This window comes from Phoenix dactylifera, chromosome 7 (genome assembly GCF_009389715.1).
Source record: "Phoenix dactylifera cultivar Barhee BC4 chromosome 7, palm_55x_up_171113_PBpolish2nd_filt_p, whole genome shotgun sequence".
Lineage (NCBI taxonomy): Eukaryota > Viridiplantae > Streptophyta > Magnoliopsida > Arecales > Arecaceae > Phoenix > Phoenix dactylifera.
In genome coordinates this window covers 4,821,937-4,838,908 of record NC_052398.1, presented here as the reverse complement: position 1 = coordinate 4,838,908, position 16,972 = coordinate 4,821,937, and the positions used below count along the sequence as shown (strand labels likewise).

The 16,972-nt window shown below is 38.6% G+C and overlaps 2 protein-coding genes across 2 annotated transcripts; one reads left to right on the top strand and one right to left on the bottom strand.

Annotated features, from left to right (window-relative positions):
• Positions 1-2,058: 2,058 nt before the first annotated feature.
• LOC103702416 lies at positions 2,059-4,100 on the bottom strand. The gene is made up of 2 exons (XM_039128439.1): positions 3,984-4,100; positions 2,059-2,761 (listed from the first exon to the last, which is right to left on the bottom strand). The coding sequence occupies exons 1-2, from the start codon at positions 4,098-4,100 to the stop codon at positions 2,213-2,215; spliced, it is 666 nt and encodes a 221-aa protein (XP_038984367.1). The 3' UTR covers positions 2,059-2,212.
• A 10,811-nt stretch (positions 4,101-14,911) lies between these two features.
• On the top strand, positions 14,912-16,139 carry LOC103702417 (auxin-induced protein 6B-like). The gene has a single exon (XM_008784857.4). The coding sequence runs from the start codon at positions 15,108-15,110 to the stop codon at positions 15,552-15,554; it is 447 nt and encodes a 148-aa protein (XP_008783079.2). The 5' UTR covers positions 14,912-15,107; the 3' UTR covers positions 15,555-16,139.
• Positions 16,140-16,972: the final 833 nt, after the last annotated feature.

Genomic DNA, 16,972 nt, shown 5'->3' with positions numbered 1-16,972 from the left:
TGATTGGATTTGGGCTTGATCACAACCCAACAACTTTGTATGGGTTGGAAGTTGGGACAAGCCTGCCTGCCTAAACTTCAGGCTGGACAATTACAGCGAGCCCGAGCTAACCTAATTAACGGACCAGGCTCGAGACCAGCTCATACAACATGAGCGCCCCGATTCAATCAGTTGATCTATGGTCATAGGGAGAGATGGTAAGGTGCTGGTAGGTCTAGAGTATCGAAACTGCTAAAAGATTGGTCAGGCCAAACTCAGGTCGGCATTGTACATGTGTAAACTTGTTGCAGCACATTGGATTATCAAGCATCGATACATATTCATATGATAAAATGAATTAGTTACCAAGAGACGAAGTCTCAAAGAATAATAATTTTAAAAAACATCAATTTCCTCTTAACATTAAGAAGAAAAATTTAAGGCACGCTCGTTTCATTGGTAAAAGAATGTTAAACAACCCCTCATTCCACATCTAACCATGAAGCCCAATACTTGGCAAAACGTAGTTCCGCTTCCCAACGGAGTAGTTTTTATGCATTTTACCAAGATGGAGGAAGGACTCGACCACTGACCATGTTGGGGGTCAGTGGAGGGAGGGGCTGATTCGGGAGACTTTCGGAGAGCAGTTGGCGGAGTTGATTCTGGCTTTACCGGGTCTTTTTCGGGAGGAGTCAGATAGGCTGGTGTGGAGGCCGTCGGGACGGACGCGGGTACGAGCTAGGGATCTTTTTCCCCTGTTCAGGAGGGAGTCCAGACGGCAGATAGAGGGAGGATGGATTTGGAGGATGCAGGTTCACCCGCGTGTGGCGCTGTTCATCTGGAAGGTGGCATGGGAATGCCTACCTACCAGAAGTGTACTAGTTCAGCGAGGAGTACGAGTCACGGAATTTTGCATGGAGTGTGCGGATGCAGAGGAGACCATTGATCATGTTCTTGTGCAGTGCCCGAGGGCGAGAGAGATTTGGAGTAGATCGCCGGTTCCCTTGCCCCAGTCGGTGGAGTCGGCTCAGGCCCTATTTATTTTATTGAGAGCATCCATGCGGAGTTCCAGTTTTTGTGAGGAGGGTATTCTTAGAGCATATCTGGCTTACTATATCTGGTTGGACAGGAATGCTGGCATTTTTGAGGGTCGGAGGATGTCATCGAGGATGGTGGTTGACAGAGCTTTATTACAGTATGGGGAGGTTATTGCAGCCTCTGCGGTATTCACTAGTGAGATGGCTAGGGACATCTGGGGCACTTTACCCGCTTTCACAGCGCCCAGGTTCGCCCTCGTCTCTTGGGTGCCCCCACCCCTTGGTCATCTCAAAGTGAATTTCGACGGGAGTATGTTGGTGGATGGTGGATCTGGAGGGGTTGGATTTGTGATCAGGGACTCCTGGGGTAGGATGGTGGCAGCAGGGGGTCAGCGCACGACGGGCCTTTCAGTTGTTGGGGCTGAGCTTCGAGCTGCATGGGAGGGATTGTCTTTTGCGAAGAGAGTCCTCGGTGCCGAGTGGGTGCTTCTTGAGGGGGATTCCTCTGTAGTGGTTGATTGGATCCGAGGTGTGGATAGATATGGGGATGGTCATCCCCTTATTAGAGAGATTCGGAGACTGGCTCAGGAGTTTGGTGGCTTCCAGGTAGCCCACGTGTTTCGGGAGGCGAACAGGGCAGCAGACTGGGTTGCCTCTTTCGTCGCACGGCATTCTGGGGAGTTCCTGTGGACATCTATAGGAGATATTTCTTCTGATCTGTACTCCTTACTTTATTGTGATCTGGCAGGATGTACTCACTTTAGAGCTATATAATTTGCCGTTTTGACCAAAAAAAAAAAAAAAAAAAAAAGAAAAAAGAAAAAAAAAAAAAGAAAAAGAAGGACTTGAAAAAGCTAAAACGAGAACACTGCGACACCCTTTCAATGCTGTCCCACGAGCTTAACCGTGTGCAGCACGGGGCCTTTGTTCCTTGACTTGAGTGACACTTCACCACACCCACGGAGTGTACATATTCTGAACCCCGAAGGAACCTCTCTACCGCACCAACTCTAAAGAAAACAAATCAAGAATGATGATACAAAAACACCAGTAACCCTGCCCTTGATATATATTTTTTTTAACGTACAATGGTGCCATAACTATCGCCAACAAAATTAGAAAAAAGAAGCTGGCGGAAAAAAAAAAGAAAAAAAGACAGAAGATTGGAATACAACGGCACCACCTTTACGAGTCTCCTACACGGCCATAGAAATTTTTCCATCGACCTTATCTTCTTTCCTGATACCACCCTTCCCTTGCCCAAAGGCAATGTCCATGTTGTACAGTATTGGAACCATGGTGACAGAGCATAGAAGCACCAAAACTGGTCCAAATATCCACAATATAATGGGAAGGCCTGCATAAAAGAGTCTGTTGCCAACTATGTTGAGGGCAAAACCCTTCTCCAGGAGATTGGAAATGTACTCCGGCGTCACGAGGGAATTGTCGTCCCCTTGAGGGACGTTGATGAGAAAGTTCACTTGGCCGATGAACCTGATGCAGAGGGAGTAGCAGAGGAAGGAAAAGAGGAAGATCACGAGAAGCGTGACGTACTTCAAAGCCACCACGAACTCCCCATGCGCGCCGTAGACCGAGTCGTTCAGGGGCTGCTTGATGCTGTATGTGCTGCTGATCATGGCCGCGAGGCCGGAGCAGAGGAGGATGGAGGTGGTGGCCATCAAGGTGGAACCCATTATTGCGTTACGAATCGTCTGCACTGCAAGGACATTTTTCTTATCGCCGTCCTGCAATGAAAGCGTCACAATTAGTCTTGTTAGGGATGGTAAATCTTCGCTCAAAAATTAAGAAAGAAGAAAGGAAGCTAACAAATTAAATAATGTTCGAGTTATGAAAGCAAACTTATGGAAACATCCAAATGCAACAAGTCATGCAGGTTAATATGGTTATGCATTCATCAAATAACACCGGCCTCCTAGGCTTAACATTCTTGCATCTAAATCATAATCAATGTTTAATATATTGCAGACATCTCAAGCCACATGATGCAGTGTGTTCATAACCTAACTAAACCACACGCTTGAGCTATGTAGGTTTTAGGCCATCTGGTCATGGAGTAACACCACCAAATACTGCAGGTATTCTAAATATCAAACAAAAACCAAATTAAATGTATATGTGGGTAGGATACCTTCATGATGGCAAAGACCCAGAGTCGCCGGCCGGCCGAATTGATCCCGATGAAGGTCTGCTGTGGCTGCGACCTAATCCTTTGCCATAACCAAATATGGTATAGGATGGGGGAGAGGAGGCTCAAGGGCACCAATATCAGATCGAGGTAACCCTTCTTCCACTCCATCTTCCTCTCTGTAACTTTTCCTTCTTCTGTGTTCTTCGGTTTGAAGGAAGAGCGGCAGGCAGCCCTATTTAATGGACACCCGTTCAGTGAGAGAAACGTGCTTCCGAGCAACACCCGATGGTGCCATGACCGAACTTTAGATTGGAAGCCATGCGAAATATCAGTTCTTAGCTGTGTCTCCAGTTATTTACGAAGTCATCCACTTGGCTGAAGCTAAGCGAGGTCGACTTCGTGATTTAAGGGACGATTGTGGACATTTTGGATTTTACTGGGAGGGGAAATGGGGACTCTTTTGGCAAGAAGGGAATGGTAGCGGTGTCATTCCAGGGACCAATAAAGAACGTTGTGAAGCTACCCAAAAAATAGGGAGGAAAAAGAGAAAAATTTGGACGCTATGACAGTGACAAATTTTAGGGCCGCACTTGTGGAAGAAATTCGAGTTAGGCCCGAGTCCCCCATGGCCGTGGAGATCGAGGGATGTATTGATGCATGCATGATCGGGGGACGTGGTTGAGGACATTCCTCTCTCTTGATGTCATGTGCTTTGATGCCATTTTTAAGATCTTTTCAAGGAATAAAAAATAGAATAATGTGTACCGGAAAGTTTCGACCATGCGTGCATCTAGAGAGCGAAAGAGATCATGGCTCACCTTCGCTTTATCGCAGCATAAATTCGTTTTGGAGGAAGACTCAGCTTCCCTGATGGCGCGCCTTAAGAAGGAGGGGCGGGAGGAGGTGGAGCACCCGCGCTTCTGAGCGACATTCATCAGATGCTATGGGAGTACCGAATTCTCCAGATCAGACATGTTCGTCGAAAGGCGAACCAGGCTGCTGACTCGGTCGTCTCCTTCGCTGCGTACCACTCTGAAGAATCTTTAGACTCACCAGTTTTCTGTTTCTTTTGCTTTGTGACGTTGTTTGCTTGATGCTGATGTAGCTGGCTGTGCTCATGCTAGGATAGTGTGAGCAGCCGAAAAAAAAAGTTGGAAGGTTTGTGGAGCTCTATGGCCATCCATATGTCTCCAATGTAGGCTATCAGAGCATGGAATCCATGGTGTGCATGGACAACACGTTACATGAATTTTCGAGATCTATGCAATCAGGTATCATCGTATAGTATGGATCCGATCATGATTAGTTGATTGGGCCTGATCCAATTTAAATATGAAATAGGAAAGATCCAATACCAAATCTTTTTTGATCCGTTAGAGTCAAGATCCTTGCTGACACGAAGTTTGGAGCGGACAGGTCCAAGCTGTAATGCCATGCATAAGCTGTTGTGTTCGACAAATTGATCCTTCCAACACCATGTCGACCGGTGATTGGATCTCTTCAATTTTTCAACTCTATAGAAAAGAATCCAGCTTTCGTGCTTGAATTTTTTTTTGTATGTGTGTGTAAAACACTTGCTTATTATTTGCCATTAAGTTCTTGTGCAATATTAATTGTACATCAAAAGAGCCTTCCGTACGTGTTGAACGCCGGTAATTGATTATGTAATAATTTATAAAATAGAAGAAAAGATAAAATTTCAAAGCCGCCGAGGTTTTTTCCGGCATCCAAGTCATACTACTTGTTTAAAACGCTACGTAAAAGTAGGCGGCGCATTTCGCATTCCGTTACAAGACAAAAAGAGGAAGGAAACCATCCGTTCCGCCTCCTTGTACCAGTTTACAGTTTATTCTATTATATAAACAAATCTCTAAAGCACTCACATCACAGTTACGATCATTCGCATCTTGAATTAATACACTCCATTCACCTTATGGCTTATTCATACATTAATTAAGAGAAAAAAATAGATAAAAAATATACCGTACAACTCCCACTGTTGAGGGGGGCTTTTGATAACTTTCCATGCAAAATCTAATCATATTGGTAACTCTCTCATTCATCGCAACAGAATAGGCATAGAAATGGTAGCTTGGTAGATTTTTTAGACATCCGATCCGTCCGATTCCTAATAGGATCCATTTAGTAAAACCATATAGGATTTGCGAAGAATTTAGAATTTAAAATTAATTTTTTTTAGAATTGAGAACATATTTGAAACTTGACCCTTGAATATCTACTCTCTAAATCCGGTTATATATTATGTATATAATTTATAAAATTTTACAAATATATATACAATAGGGGGTGAGTGGATTATGAACTTAATGTTCGTATATATATTATATTTATTTGTTTATGTTTGAATTGGAAGTTTGATCATGTATAATTGATTTTTGCTTGATATCATTTATATTCAGTTCATTAGTTTTTATCCTTTTTTTTATTTTTCTATAATTTTGGGTCGGGTATCCAACTTGACTTGAATAACCTGATCCAAATAAAGATTAATCGAGTCGGTTTCGGTATCCGACGAATTTACTATTTTTTGATGGGATGGATTTGAAAATTTTGGATACATTTTTAATTGGATTTGAGATGAGCCCGGATAGTAGGATTTTAAACGAGTTTGGATAAAGATAGAGTAAAAAATTTGTGGGTACCCTACGCGATGCCATTTCTATTCTATTATGCATAATCTTGATTAGTGACCTAATAGGAAAACTTGATTGTGCAAGGCCTAGAATAAAATATAACTTAAATTTATAGAATGGATTTGGTGATAGGGATTAATAGACTTTTCACCATATTTGGAACTAAGTTTGGATATAAACTAAATTTCACATGCATAATCAAAAATCCATCTATTTATTTATTAGATTTTACTATTTCATGTTTAATTTATAAAGATTGTTGCTCAACCTTCCATATTAAGCCCAATGGATTCTTTTATATAACTAATTTGAAAAATAGGTATACGCTCGCATCTGATTTATATCCCTTTGTATTTCTTCAATGAAAGTGATTAAAAAGATTTATATCCCTTTGTACCAAATATGGTTAATAATTTCAAAGATTATTAGTAATACACACACACATACATATACAGACAAATAGATATGTATGGGTGATGAATACTTGCTGGCATTCAAAGATGAAGGTATGATTGATGCATTTGGCTGCAGCAATGGTATCAGTATACATCCTTTTTCTTTTTTCTTTCTTTTGAGAATTTATTGAAAATAATGGTGGCAATGGTGCAACCTTTCAGGATCGAATCCATAAGCTCTACCTCTTCCACGGAAGGATATTAATATGCACTATTGAATTATATATTTGAGTGAATCCTTCTATCAAAGTCAAGTTTAGTTATTTTTTTGATCAAGCAAATCATATAGCGACACAAACTAACTCATTATTAGACAGCATTTTTTTTTTTAACAACTGACTTGAGTAATCAACTTTCCATGACCATGAGACTGGTTTGATGCAAAGGATGCGAGTAGAGGGGCACAAAAGCCTCACACAGGAGCATTGCTGACCAACCAAGAATTGGGGGGGGAAAAAAGGAAAAAACTATAAGGGCTCGTTTGGTTCATGGAAAGCATTTTTTCTCATAGGAATATGATTCCTGAAAAACAGATTTCTGATAAGAGGATGCCTCAAAAAGTACTTTTGACATGTTTGGTTGACCATGAAAAAATGACAGATTTCTAGAGTGCTCATATTTGGTTGACCATCCACTTTTCTGAAAAAGTTATGTGTAATTCCTATTATACCCTTAATAAAAATTAGGTCTTTAATGCTTTGGATCAAATGAGAATCCTTGAAGGGCCTCTTTGGAAAAAAAATTAAAATGTTTCGATTCTCGGATTATAGAAAAGTAACTTTTTCATGAAATGTGGGAATCATATTTCCACGAGAATATAACTTTTTCGTGTCTCTTTTTTGAAAACTCTAACCAAACAAGAAGCATCTTTTTACTTTATTATTAACCACACTTTTCTCCTTTTTTTTTTTTTTCCGCAAACCAAACGAGCGTGCATGGAAGGTGCTTGTTGGGCAGGCAAGCCAATCATCTCCCTTATTGAGACGCCGGCCTGCAGTGGTTTCGGACTTTTACTAAAGTTAGGTCAAGTTGGTAGGTGGCCGGAGAAAATTACCTGTAAGCCCAGAAGAGTGGCTAAACGTACCATGGCAGCTTACAAGGGGCATCCATGGAAGGTGGCCGATGTTGAAGCTTGGTCTGCAGAAGAGACGCTAATGTTGATGGAAATTAGATATTCCATCCATCTAGTGAGTAAGTGTTGAAAGATTTCCTGCATTGCAAGTTGCAATAGCCAATAGCTGATCAATTTTAGGTCCCAAAATGTTAGTGCCGACCATCTATGGCACATTACGACATGCCACTCTGTCACGATCAGAATGAGTAAATTGGATGTTCAATTGATGAGACAGAACAATTTTTGCTGCTGAAATAAGAAAAATAAATTTAAATAAATCTCTTTATGTGAAATGTCCATCATGGTTTGATTTTATGATGGGAAGGACGCAGTTTAAATAATCCATGAAGAGCTAAAAGTATGAAGTCGAGAAGGTAGTTACTTCATGCTCGAAGTAATTACTCTTGATGGGAAAAGTTAATCGACTTAAACTTTAATTGGATAGAAGGGATTGTTTTCATGGAAAATACTTCAGGATGCATGTTACATGCTCGCAAAAAAACTTTGGATACTGGCTTTGGCAATTCCGTAGTCAACCAATATCTATTTGCGTCAAAAAGTTGCAAGTCATGCCAACCTTCTTGCACCATGCGGCAACAGTACTGCTTATGTACACAAAATGTTAGGATGCCTATTTCTAAGAAAGTGGACTACTTTGAGAATAAAATAGGAAAATAATAACATATAAAATTCTCTAAAATTTGTATCGGAGAGAGGGGCATGCCCTAAAATCAAATGAAATTTGTTCAGACTTGTCCTTCTAAAAGCCCTAGTCAGATGCCAATTCGAACACGAACGTGGGAAAGGGATGAGGATGCATCTTTCGGACGAAAGAAGGATTCATCTTCTTTCACACGAATCGGCTGTTAGGCTGCGCAGGTATACAATTTTGATCATAGAAACAAATCAGTGTTGCATTGCATCAGCTTCGTACCCTTGTCGTATGATCAAGTTTGGGGCCGGGTTGGGTTGGGTTAGGTTGCCCGGCCCTCAAACATCATATTTGAGTTTACATGTGCATGCATGGGCTGGTTAAAAACTTAAAATGTAAGCTGACTAAATCTGCCAAGTCAAATTCAAAAAACAAATTAGGGCTCGTGGGCTAGCCCGAAGGGCTAGGCCCGACGATTTGGTGGTGAAAATCAGAGGAGAAAGAGAAAAATTAAACAGGTGAAGTCTCCGAGTTCTAGATAAACTTGAATTGTCATCCGGGGTTTTGTTGGGCCAGTACTCAGACCTCGTTCTCACTTTCGTATTGTTTCAGCCCAGGTCCTAAAGCTAGCATGTCTAAAATATCTATATATATGTTACATTTAGGCCCTGTTTGGGGGAGCTTTTGGAGGGCCAGAAAGCACTTTCTGGCCCTCCAAAAGTACTTTTAGATGAAAAACTGTGTTTGGTAAATTTTTCAAAAAGCTGTTTCAGCTTTTGCGGGAAGCTGAAAACAACTTTTGGGAGGAAGCTCCAATTTGGAGCTTTTGGGAGGAAGCTGTTTCAGCTTTTTCGGAAAGCTGTATTTTTGACAAAAATGCCCATATTAAAATAACATAATTACATAGTTTGTCCCTTTATAAACTTAAAAATCTGCTGGAGCCAAGAACCCTAGCCGTCAGACTCCCTTCCATAAGAAAAGGTATTTTTCTTTTCAATTTTGTATGCGTCTCTTGAACCACATTTTAGAAGAAAAAAATTTTAATCCTTTTCCATACCTTCCAAAATCAATCTATTGTTTTTTTTTTATCATCAACCTCGCGGCCCACGCTGAGGTCCTCCTCGAGCGTGGACCACGAAGAAGAGCCCATGGACCGCGGGAAATTATTTTATGGAAAATTATGAAAAATTATTTTATACTAATAATTATAATATTTTATACCTTTATTTTTGTGTTATACTATAAATATAATATCATATTATATTATATCATAATACATTAATGTGTTATGTTAAATAATTTAATATTATGTTATATTATGCAAAATTAATTTATACTAATAATTATAATATTTTATACCTTTATTTTTGTATTATACTATAAATATAATATCATATTATATTATATCATAATACATTAATATGTTATGTTAAATAATTTAATATTATGTTATATTATGAAAAATTAATTTATACTAATAATTATAATATTTTATAACTTTATTATTGTATTATACTATAAATATTATATTATATTACATTACATTATAATACATTAATATGTTATTTTAAATAATTTAATATTATGTTATATTATGGAAAATTAATTTATAATAATAATTATAATATTTTATACCTTTATTATTGTATTATACTATAAATATTGTATTATATTACATTACATTATAATACATTAATATGTTATTTTAAATAATTTAATATTATGTTATATTATGAGAAATTAATTTATACTAATAATTATAATATTTTATACTTTTATTATTGTATTATACTATAAATATAATATATATTATATTATATCATCATACATTAATATGTTATGTTAAATAATTTAATATTATGTTATATTACCAAATATTAATTTACTCTAATAATTATATTACTATTATGCTATATTAACATAATATTATTTTATATTACAATAATATTATACTATATCGTATATTTATGTATTAATTTATGTTATGTTTTATTATGTTCTGTTGTATAATACTATGCAATGTCCTTTATAGTAATTTTGTCATATAAAAGTACTTCCTCAGTTTGTTTACCAAACACAAAACAAAGTACCACAGCACTTTACGAACGTAGTTACCAAACAGCAAACAGCTTTTTATAACAGCTCTACTTCAGACAGCTCTACTTCCAACAGCTCTACTTCTAACAGCTCTACTGCCAACAGCTCCCCCAAACAGGGCCTTAGGCCAGGCTCAACAACGATACTCTCAGTTTACTTGATGGTGGCTAAGAATGCCATGCAACTAGTCCCTTTTAAAATCATCAAAAAAAATAGTCATTTTTAGACATTTCCATAAAGGGCTCGTTTGGTTCGCGGGAAAAGAAGGGAGGAAAGTGTGGTCAACGGGAAAGTAATGAGATGCCTCTTGTTTGGTTGGAGTTTTTACAGAAGAGAGACGGAAAAGTTTTATTCCCATGAGAATATGATTCCCACATTTCATGGAAAGTCTTTCCCATGAGAAACATGAGAAAGTTACTTTCCCATGAGGCGGGAATCACTCTATTTTTACTTTTTCCCAAAAAGACCCTTCAGCATTAAAGAAGCATTAAAGAGGCATTAAAGACCTAATTTTTATTAAGGGCATACTAGGAATTATACATAACTTTTTCAGAAAAGTGGATGGCTAACTAAACATAAGCATTTTGGGAATTTGTCACTTTTCCATGGTCAATCAAACATGCCAAAAGTACTTTTCTAGGCATCCTCTTTCTGGGAATTTGTTTTTCAGAAATCATATTTTTAGGAGAAAAAATGCTTTCCGCGAACCAAACGAGCCCAAAATGCTAGATAAAGAGGAAATTTGACTGCCAACCTCCATTAAGGGTCCGGCGACGAGACTTTAAAGGTTGGAGTACATGCGTAGATGGGATAAAGAAATTGATAGAACTTTTGATGGAGGGCATGTGTGACTGGTGGAAGATAACCTAGCTACTGAATTTCTAAACCACATTTAACTACTCAAAAATTAAAAAGAATTTTCTTGAGTACCTTTTAACTTAGATTCTGAAAAAAAATAATTGTTTTTCACTAGAATGCTGGGTCTGCATGCTGCAGGGTGGGGAGGGGGTTGATGGAAAGACGAAGAGATGCCTCAAACTTGATTAGAGTTTTCAAAAAAGAGAGATAAAAAAGTAGATTTTTCATAAAAATAAAACTTAAATATTTTATGGAAAAAAAATTTTTATATAGAGCATGAAAAAAATTCTATTCTCATTTTTTACTGGTTGGAAATTAGAATATTTTTTTCTCCAAAAGATCTCTCTACTTATTAAAGGCAGAAGAAGTATTTTACACAACTTTTTCAAAAATATAAATATTCAATCAAACATAAGCTATTCTGAAATATGCTTTTTTTTACTATGATCAATCAAACATACAAAAATTATTTTTTTATGCAGCATATATTTAAGTACTAGGCTTTTAGAAAAAATATTTCAATAAAAAAGAACTTTTTTACCAAGCGCTTTGCGCCTCGCGATCTATGCTCTTCTGCTACAGGGTCAGCTCCTACTCCCAAAGACTATGGTGTTCATCATGTGAGTTTCCATTTCAGATCTAATTAATTTAAGCATTTCTTTTTATGTCTTTCCCTACGGTTTCGGGTTGGTATGGCATATGATTGAAGGAGAAGATTCAACTGGAGATTTGACCGGACCTAGTGGTGGTTGTGCTGATGATAATGATGATGTGGTTGACTGTCTCAATGCCCCAAAAAAAAAACGTAGAAGAACTAATCCGCGACTATTAAAGAACGATTACATTGCTTTAGAAATTAAACGTATCCATCTTTGGATCCAATCACATGGAATCGGGCGGAAGCCCAAAATTCTCTCTCAAGTTGGCATTCTTTTAGCAAGATGTTGCCCACGGCATGTGCATGCATGAGATCGCCAAAAAAAGAAAAAAAAAGAAGGCAGAGAGATCCAGAAAGCCCTTGAGGTTCGTGCCTGCCTTTGAACAATTCAGTCATTTTTCAGGGAGCTGGTGTTTTGAACGACGCTGCCCAACTAAAAGTAACTGCCGGACGCCAGAGCATCCAAAGCTACAGATTAAATAAAGATGCAGCACCGAAGTACACAAAACCCCCGTAGGAGTGCTGAACATGAGATTCTATAGCTGACACAGCATGGAGAATTTATAACTCGATCTCCACCGCATGGAACGACTGCGTGTGATTGGTATGGTGCATGGCCACGTGGTGCATGCTTAATTATGAAAAATTTCACATTTAGAGAAATTCATGGAGATATATTGGGAGTCATTGCTGCTCGTACCTTAGATTTGACAGATTACCTAACAAATATTGTATACCGATCAACTAATCTTCGTATCACAATAATGTAGTACCAGTGCCATTTCAACATCACAATTATATCATGATGTAGCAACAGATAGAAATAATAATGAAACAGGAAGAAAAAAGAACACATAATATTTACATGGTTTGATCCATTGATCTACATTTACAAATGGAGATGGTATAAAAATTTTACTGTAAAAATTGAGGATTACACTCAAATCTTAGTTTCCAACACATCCGGCCTCTAGAACATTAAATTATTTTTTATTTTAAAATTATAAATATATATATAATAGAATAAATTAATTTAGATTCGAATTGTTGGCGTGCGATAATCCTCTGCTAACTATTCATGCGGTCTAAATAAAACATGTACGACGGTCTGGAGGATTTTTTTTTTCATCTGATCCACTCCCTTCGCGAGCTCCATTTTGGAAAAAAAAAGGGGTTCATTCTTAACTTTCTAGAGCTCGTAAAACCATGGCATATCTTGAAATTTGCATAAAGAAAGGAAAGAAATAGGACGTCCATAGCTCTATATCATGACAATATTACGCATGGAAAAGGTCGGCATCACAACCGTAATAACGACTTGCGAGATGCAAGCGGTCAAGGAGTATTCTCTAAGAAAGAGTACGTGCTTCCAAGTAAGGTATTTGACGGTCCTGTGTGCTGTACCCGATGCCAAGAAACTCCACCATCCACAGAACTTCACATGACCTGAAAACCTCCCTTCCCATTTGGATACAGCAGTAAACAAACACTTTCTCCTCGCAAAGTCTTACCACTTGGATGGATGACAGTAAACAATTCCTTTCACATGAGCTTGGACTCCAATGGCATTACTACTATCGCTAAATATATCCCATCTAAGTCTCATTTTTAAAGCCCTGGACCGCCTTTCGGCCGACTCACACTCTTGATGAAAAAAAGAATACTTCAAAGAGATTGTTCAAAGATTCCAAGAAAGGAGCCAACCTCCATCTTGTGCCATTTCAAGATAAGCTGCAGCTAGTAACCTTGGGTTGTGTCAAAATTAAGGAGTTTAAGTTTGCCGAACATCCAAATCAATTCGGCGTTGCCTTTCCTCAGTCGAGGCGGTACTACCAAATCTAAGGGTGGACGCCAAGGAGCAAAGGGATCCTAGTGGTGTGGGCGCGGCTGACCAACGCACCCCACCAATTTGGTGGTTTCATAGAATTCCCCACCACCACTGGTTCAGTGTTTGATCTAGATGTGGACCTTGATTGTTCATCTAATCCGGGCGGCTCCAGTCTCCAAATGCTAGAACCTGGTTTTAATGCCGATGGCAGCCCATAAACATCACCAATGTGCCTGAGCAGCATGTTCCACTATAACCAGTCAAAAGAGAGAGATCCATAAATAAACATACCTCTTCCATCTCATTAGCAAAAGAATTGCATCTAAAGAGAAACTATGTTAATTGAAACCAGTCAATCAATGTGCCTCAAAGAATGCAACAGGTAGCAGCACATTGGATATGGATGTCTGAAATGATTATTTTAGATCTAAAATTATAAAAACTGACTTTCAATCATAAAGTTTAAAGCCTCTTCTATATATCATCATCACCCGGATAACTGATCGAGGTATGTTTCTTCTAAAGCAAGGGCTCTAGTTATCCCCTTCACCAACATTTCTCTGGAGCAGACTCTCAAGTAGGCCATACTTTATCACAATTAAAATCAAAAACAGTATTGGGAATTGGTGGTGAATTTTAAGATCAGTTTCTAGTTTCCATACTTCGGTAAACTTGTTAAAAGGTTGGTTTGTTTTCTTGTTTACTTTGGTAAGCATCGATAACAGAAACACCCATTAATATTTTCCTACAGATATTGAGAACTGAAGGAAAACTTTCATTCACAAAAAAAACAGCTTATTCTTGAATTGCTATATCCCAAACTTCCCCACTCATGATCTATCAAATTTGAAAGGATATTTGTTACTGATGAATTGGAAACACAAGAGAGATACTTACTCTGGATCCTCAAAATGATTAAAAGACGGTTCAGTGGGCATTATAATAATTATGTTGAACCAAATAATTTTTTTTTTTTGCTACACATAAGATAGGCACTTCACATGCGACTCTGCTCTCTGTCACGTTCTCCCAAGCACCCACACCCCATAAAAGAAGATAGAGGATGAAAAAATATTGGATTTGCTATCTCGCCAATATGGATTCAATAATTGCATTATTGAGTAGAAAGAGGTATTCCATGAAACTTGATCGCTCTGGCGTTCGAGACAGTAACATAATAAATATTGTACGAGAATCACATGTTAGGACGGTACATATAGAGTGTTTATGCTGTACGAAATAGGAAGACTGTAAAAAGATCTGCATTTTGATCGGAATCAACAGTGCAAGACCCTTCTTATGCACAAGACCAAAAAGCGATGCCTTTTTCCAGAAACCAATGAATGAGGCCCAGACTTGCTAAAAAAAGTTGTTGGCCGATTTATACGAGTATTTTGAAAGAGGGAACCGTTGGTCAGTTTGATTCCCCAGGCAATGATCTCAGAAACCCAGGTAGATGACCAATAGCCATATAAAAATAAACAAAAGAAAAATACTGAACAAAGGATTGGAGCTCTCTTTAAATTCTGAAGCACCACCCACCATGGCATCTCAGACCATCACTGCCGACGCGAAGAGAGAGTTTTTGTCTTCTTGAAGCATTTGGGAAGCTATCAAATAAGATCCATGGATTCCAAGAAGCCCAACAAGATCACAGAGATAGTTAGGCTTCAGCAGATGCTAAAGAAGTGGAAGAAGCTTGCAGTTGCACCAAAGAGCAACAGCAAGAGCATCAAGTTCCTGAAGAGGACCCTCTCCTTCTCCGACACTTCATATTCGGCACTCTCCGGAGATGTCCCCAAGGGATATCTCGCTGTATGCGTTGGAGAGGAAATGCAGAGGTTTGTGATCCCTACCGAGTATTTGGGTCACCGAGCCTTCGCAGTTCTGCTCAGAGAAGCAGAAGAGGAGTTCGGGTTCCAGCAGGAAGGTGTTCTGAGGATCCCCTGCGAGGTTTCTGTGTTTGAGAGCATACTGAAGGTGGTGGAGAAAAATAAGGAAGGGCTTTGCTACTGTTCCTCCGAGGCTGACATCGCTCAGGCCCATCGCTCACCAAAGCCAATGTGCAGATGAATAGAGAGACTTGGCGTGGGATGAGCTTTCGAAAAAAAGCTATGTTTTCATATATATTTTTTTCTTATTTTTGTGAAAGGGTAAATGTATGGATGGTCTGGGTTGCAACATTGCGAACTTCTGTGCTAGTGCTAGGAGAGCTGCAAACTTACTCTAGGATTCCTGAAAGTTTGACTCCTCCATGTTTATGTTTTGAATCCAGTGATTGTGTTTTCCTATTTTCCACTCACTGATTTTATTGCAGGAAATAGGAGCTGAGCAGATAATATCTTTAAGGTTCATATCAGCTGGTTAATCTTGATGTGATGTTGCGAAGATTCTTTACAGGAAGTAGATGCAAATGGAAATTATGATCTAGTATGTCCCACCAGGATCGCATTTGTAGAATGCGACTGAATGTTTTTAACAAAATATCTCTGTTTAAGGGACTGGAACATTCTATGATTCCTGAGAACGTCAGACAGGTAACTCCATTCGACATTGTGAAATTGTACATCATAGAGAAGAGGTGATCCAGCAGAATATATCAGAACACAGTTTGTGTTGATGAATGGTGCTATTATGAAGTAATAAATAATTAAAGTTGCAAAATAGCATGGATGTAGTCTTGTCTATTAATCTGTTAGAAGGGTCATTTATGTGGTTTCGGAATGAAACTACCACCACTTAAATGTGGAATGAATTTGAATCTAAGAAAGCTGTTTGAAATTTATTTTGTTTCATGCCATTTTGATTCGTAGTAACCATCCAATCATCCGGCCGATTCCCAAGGAATCATCAGATATATGTGGCCCTGGGATCGATAGGGCAAGTTAAGCCAAGCTATGCATAGACAAATGGTTAATGCCTAATTGGAAGCCATGGGAACTGGTGGAGTTGTGCCGCCAGTCCTTTGGGATTTGAAGAGGAGCTGCCAAAAGAGCGAATGAATAGTTGCATGCTGCACACAAGAGCTGCAATGGCGGAAGATATACCTGATTTCCAACTGAATGAAAACAGTGAATTTTGTTTTCACAAGCCATTGGATGCACCACCAATTCAGTCTGCACATTCATCTGATGTTTCTTCCAAACTGCACTCTGATTTGATTTCTGATACTAAAAGCCAGATCACAGGGACTCTGACTTGCACAGCATACACCAGTGCAGCTATTCACTTAATGCTTATGATGAGATAATTTGGTCATGCCATGCATATACAAGCAGAAGGATTCCCATTTTACTGCATTAGCAAATTCTCTCTCAGAAAAAAAAAGGCATCAGCTAGGTAGAAGACCTACAACTTAGGATGGTATGCTTACCTATTGCAGCATTTGTTGAGAGCATTGTGTTAATGTTGGAACTTAAGAAAGAGTGATCATTATAAGCCTGCAACTTTAGTTGTTGAGGTTCTATATCAGTATGTTTAAGCCATATTAG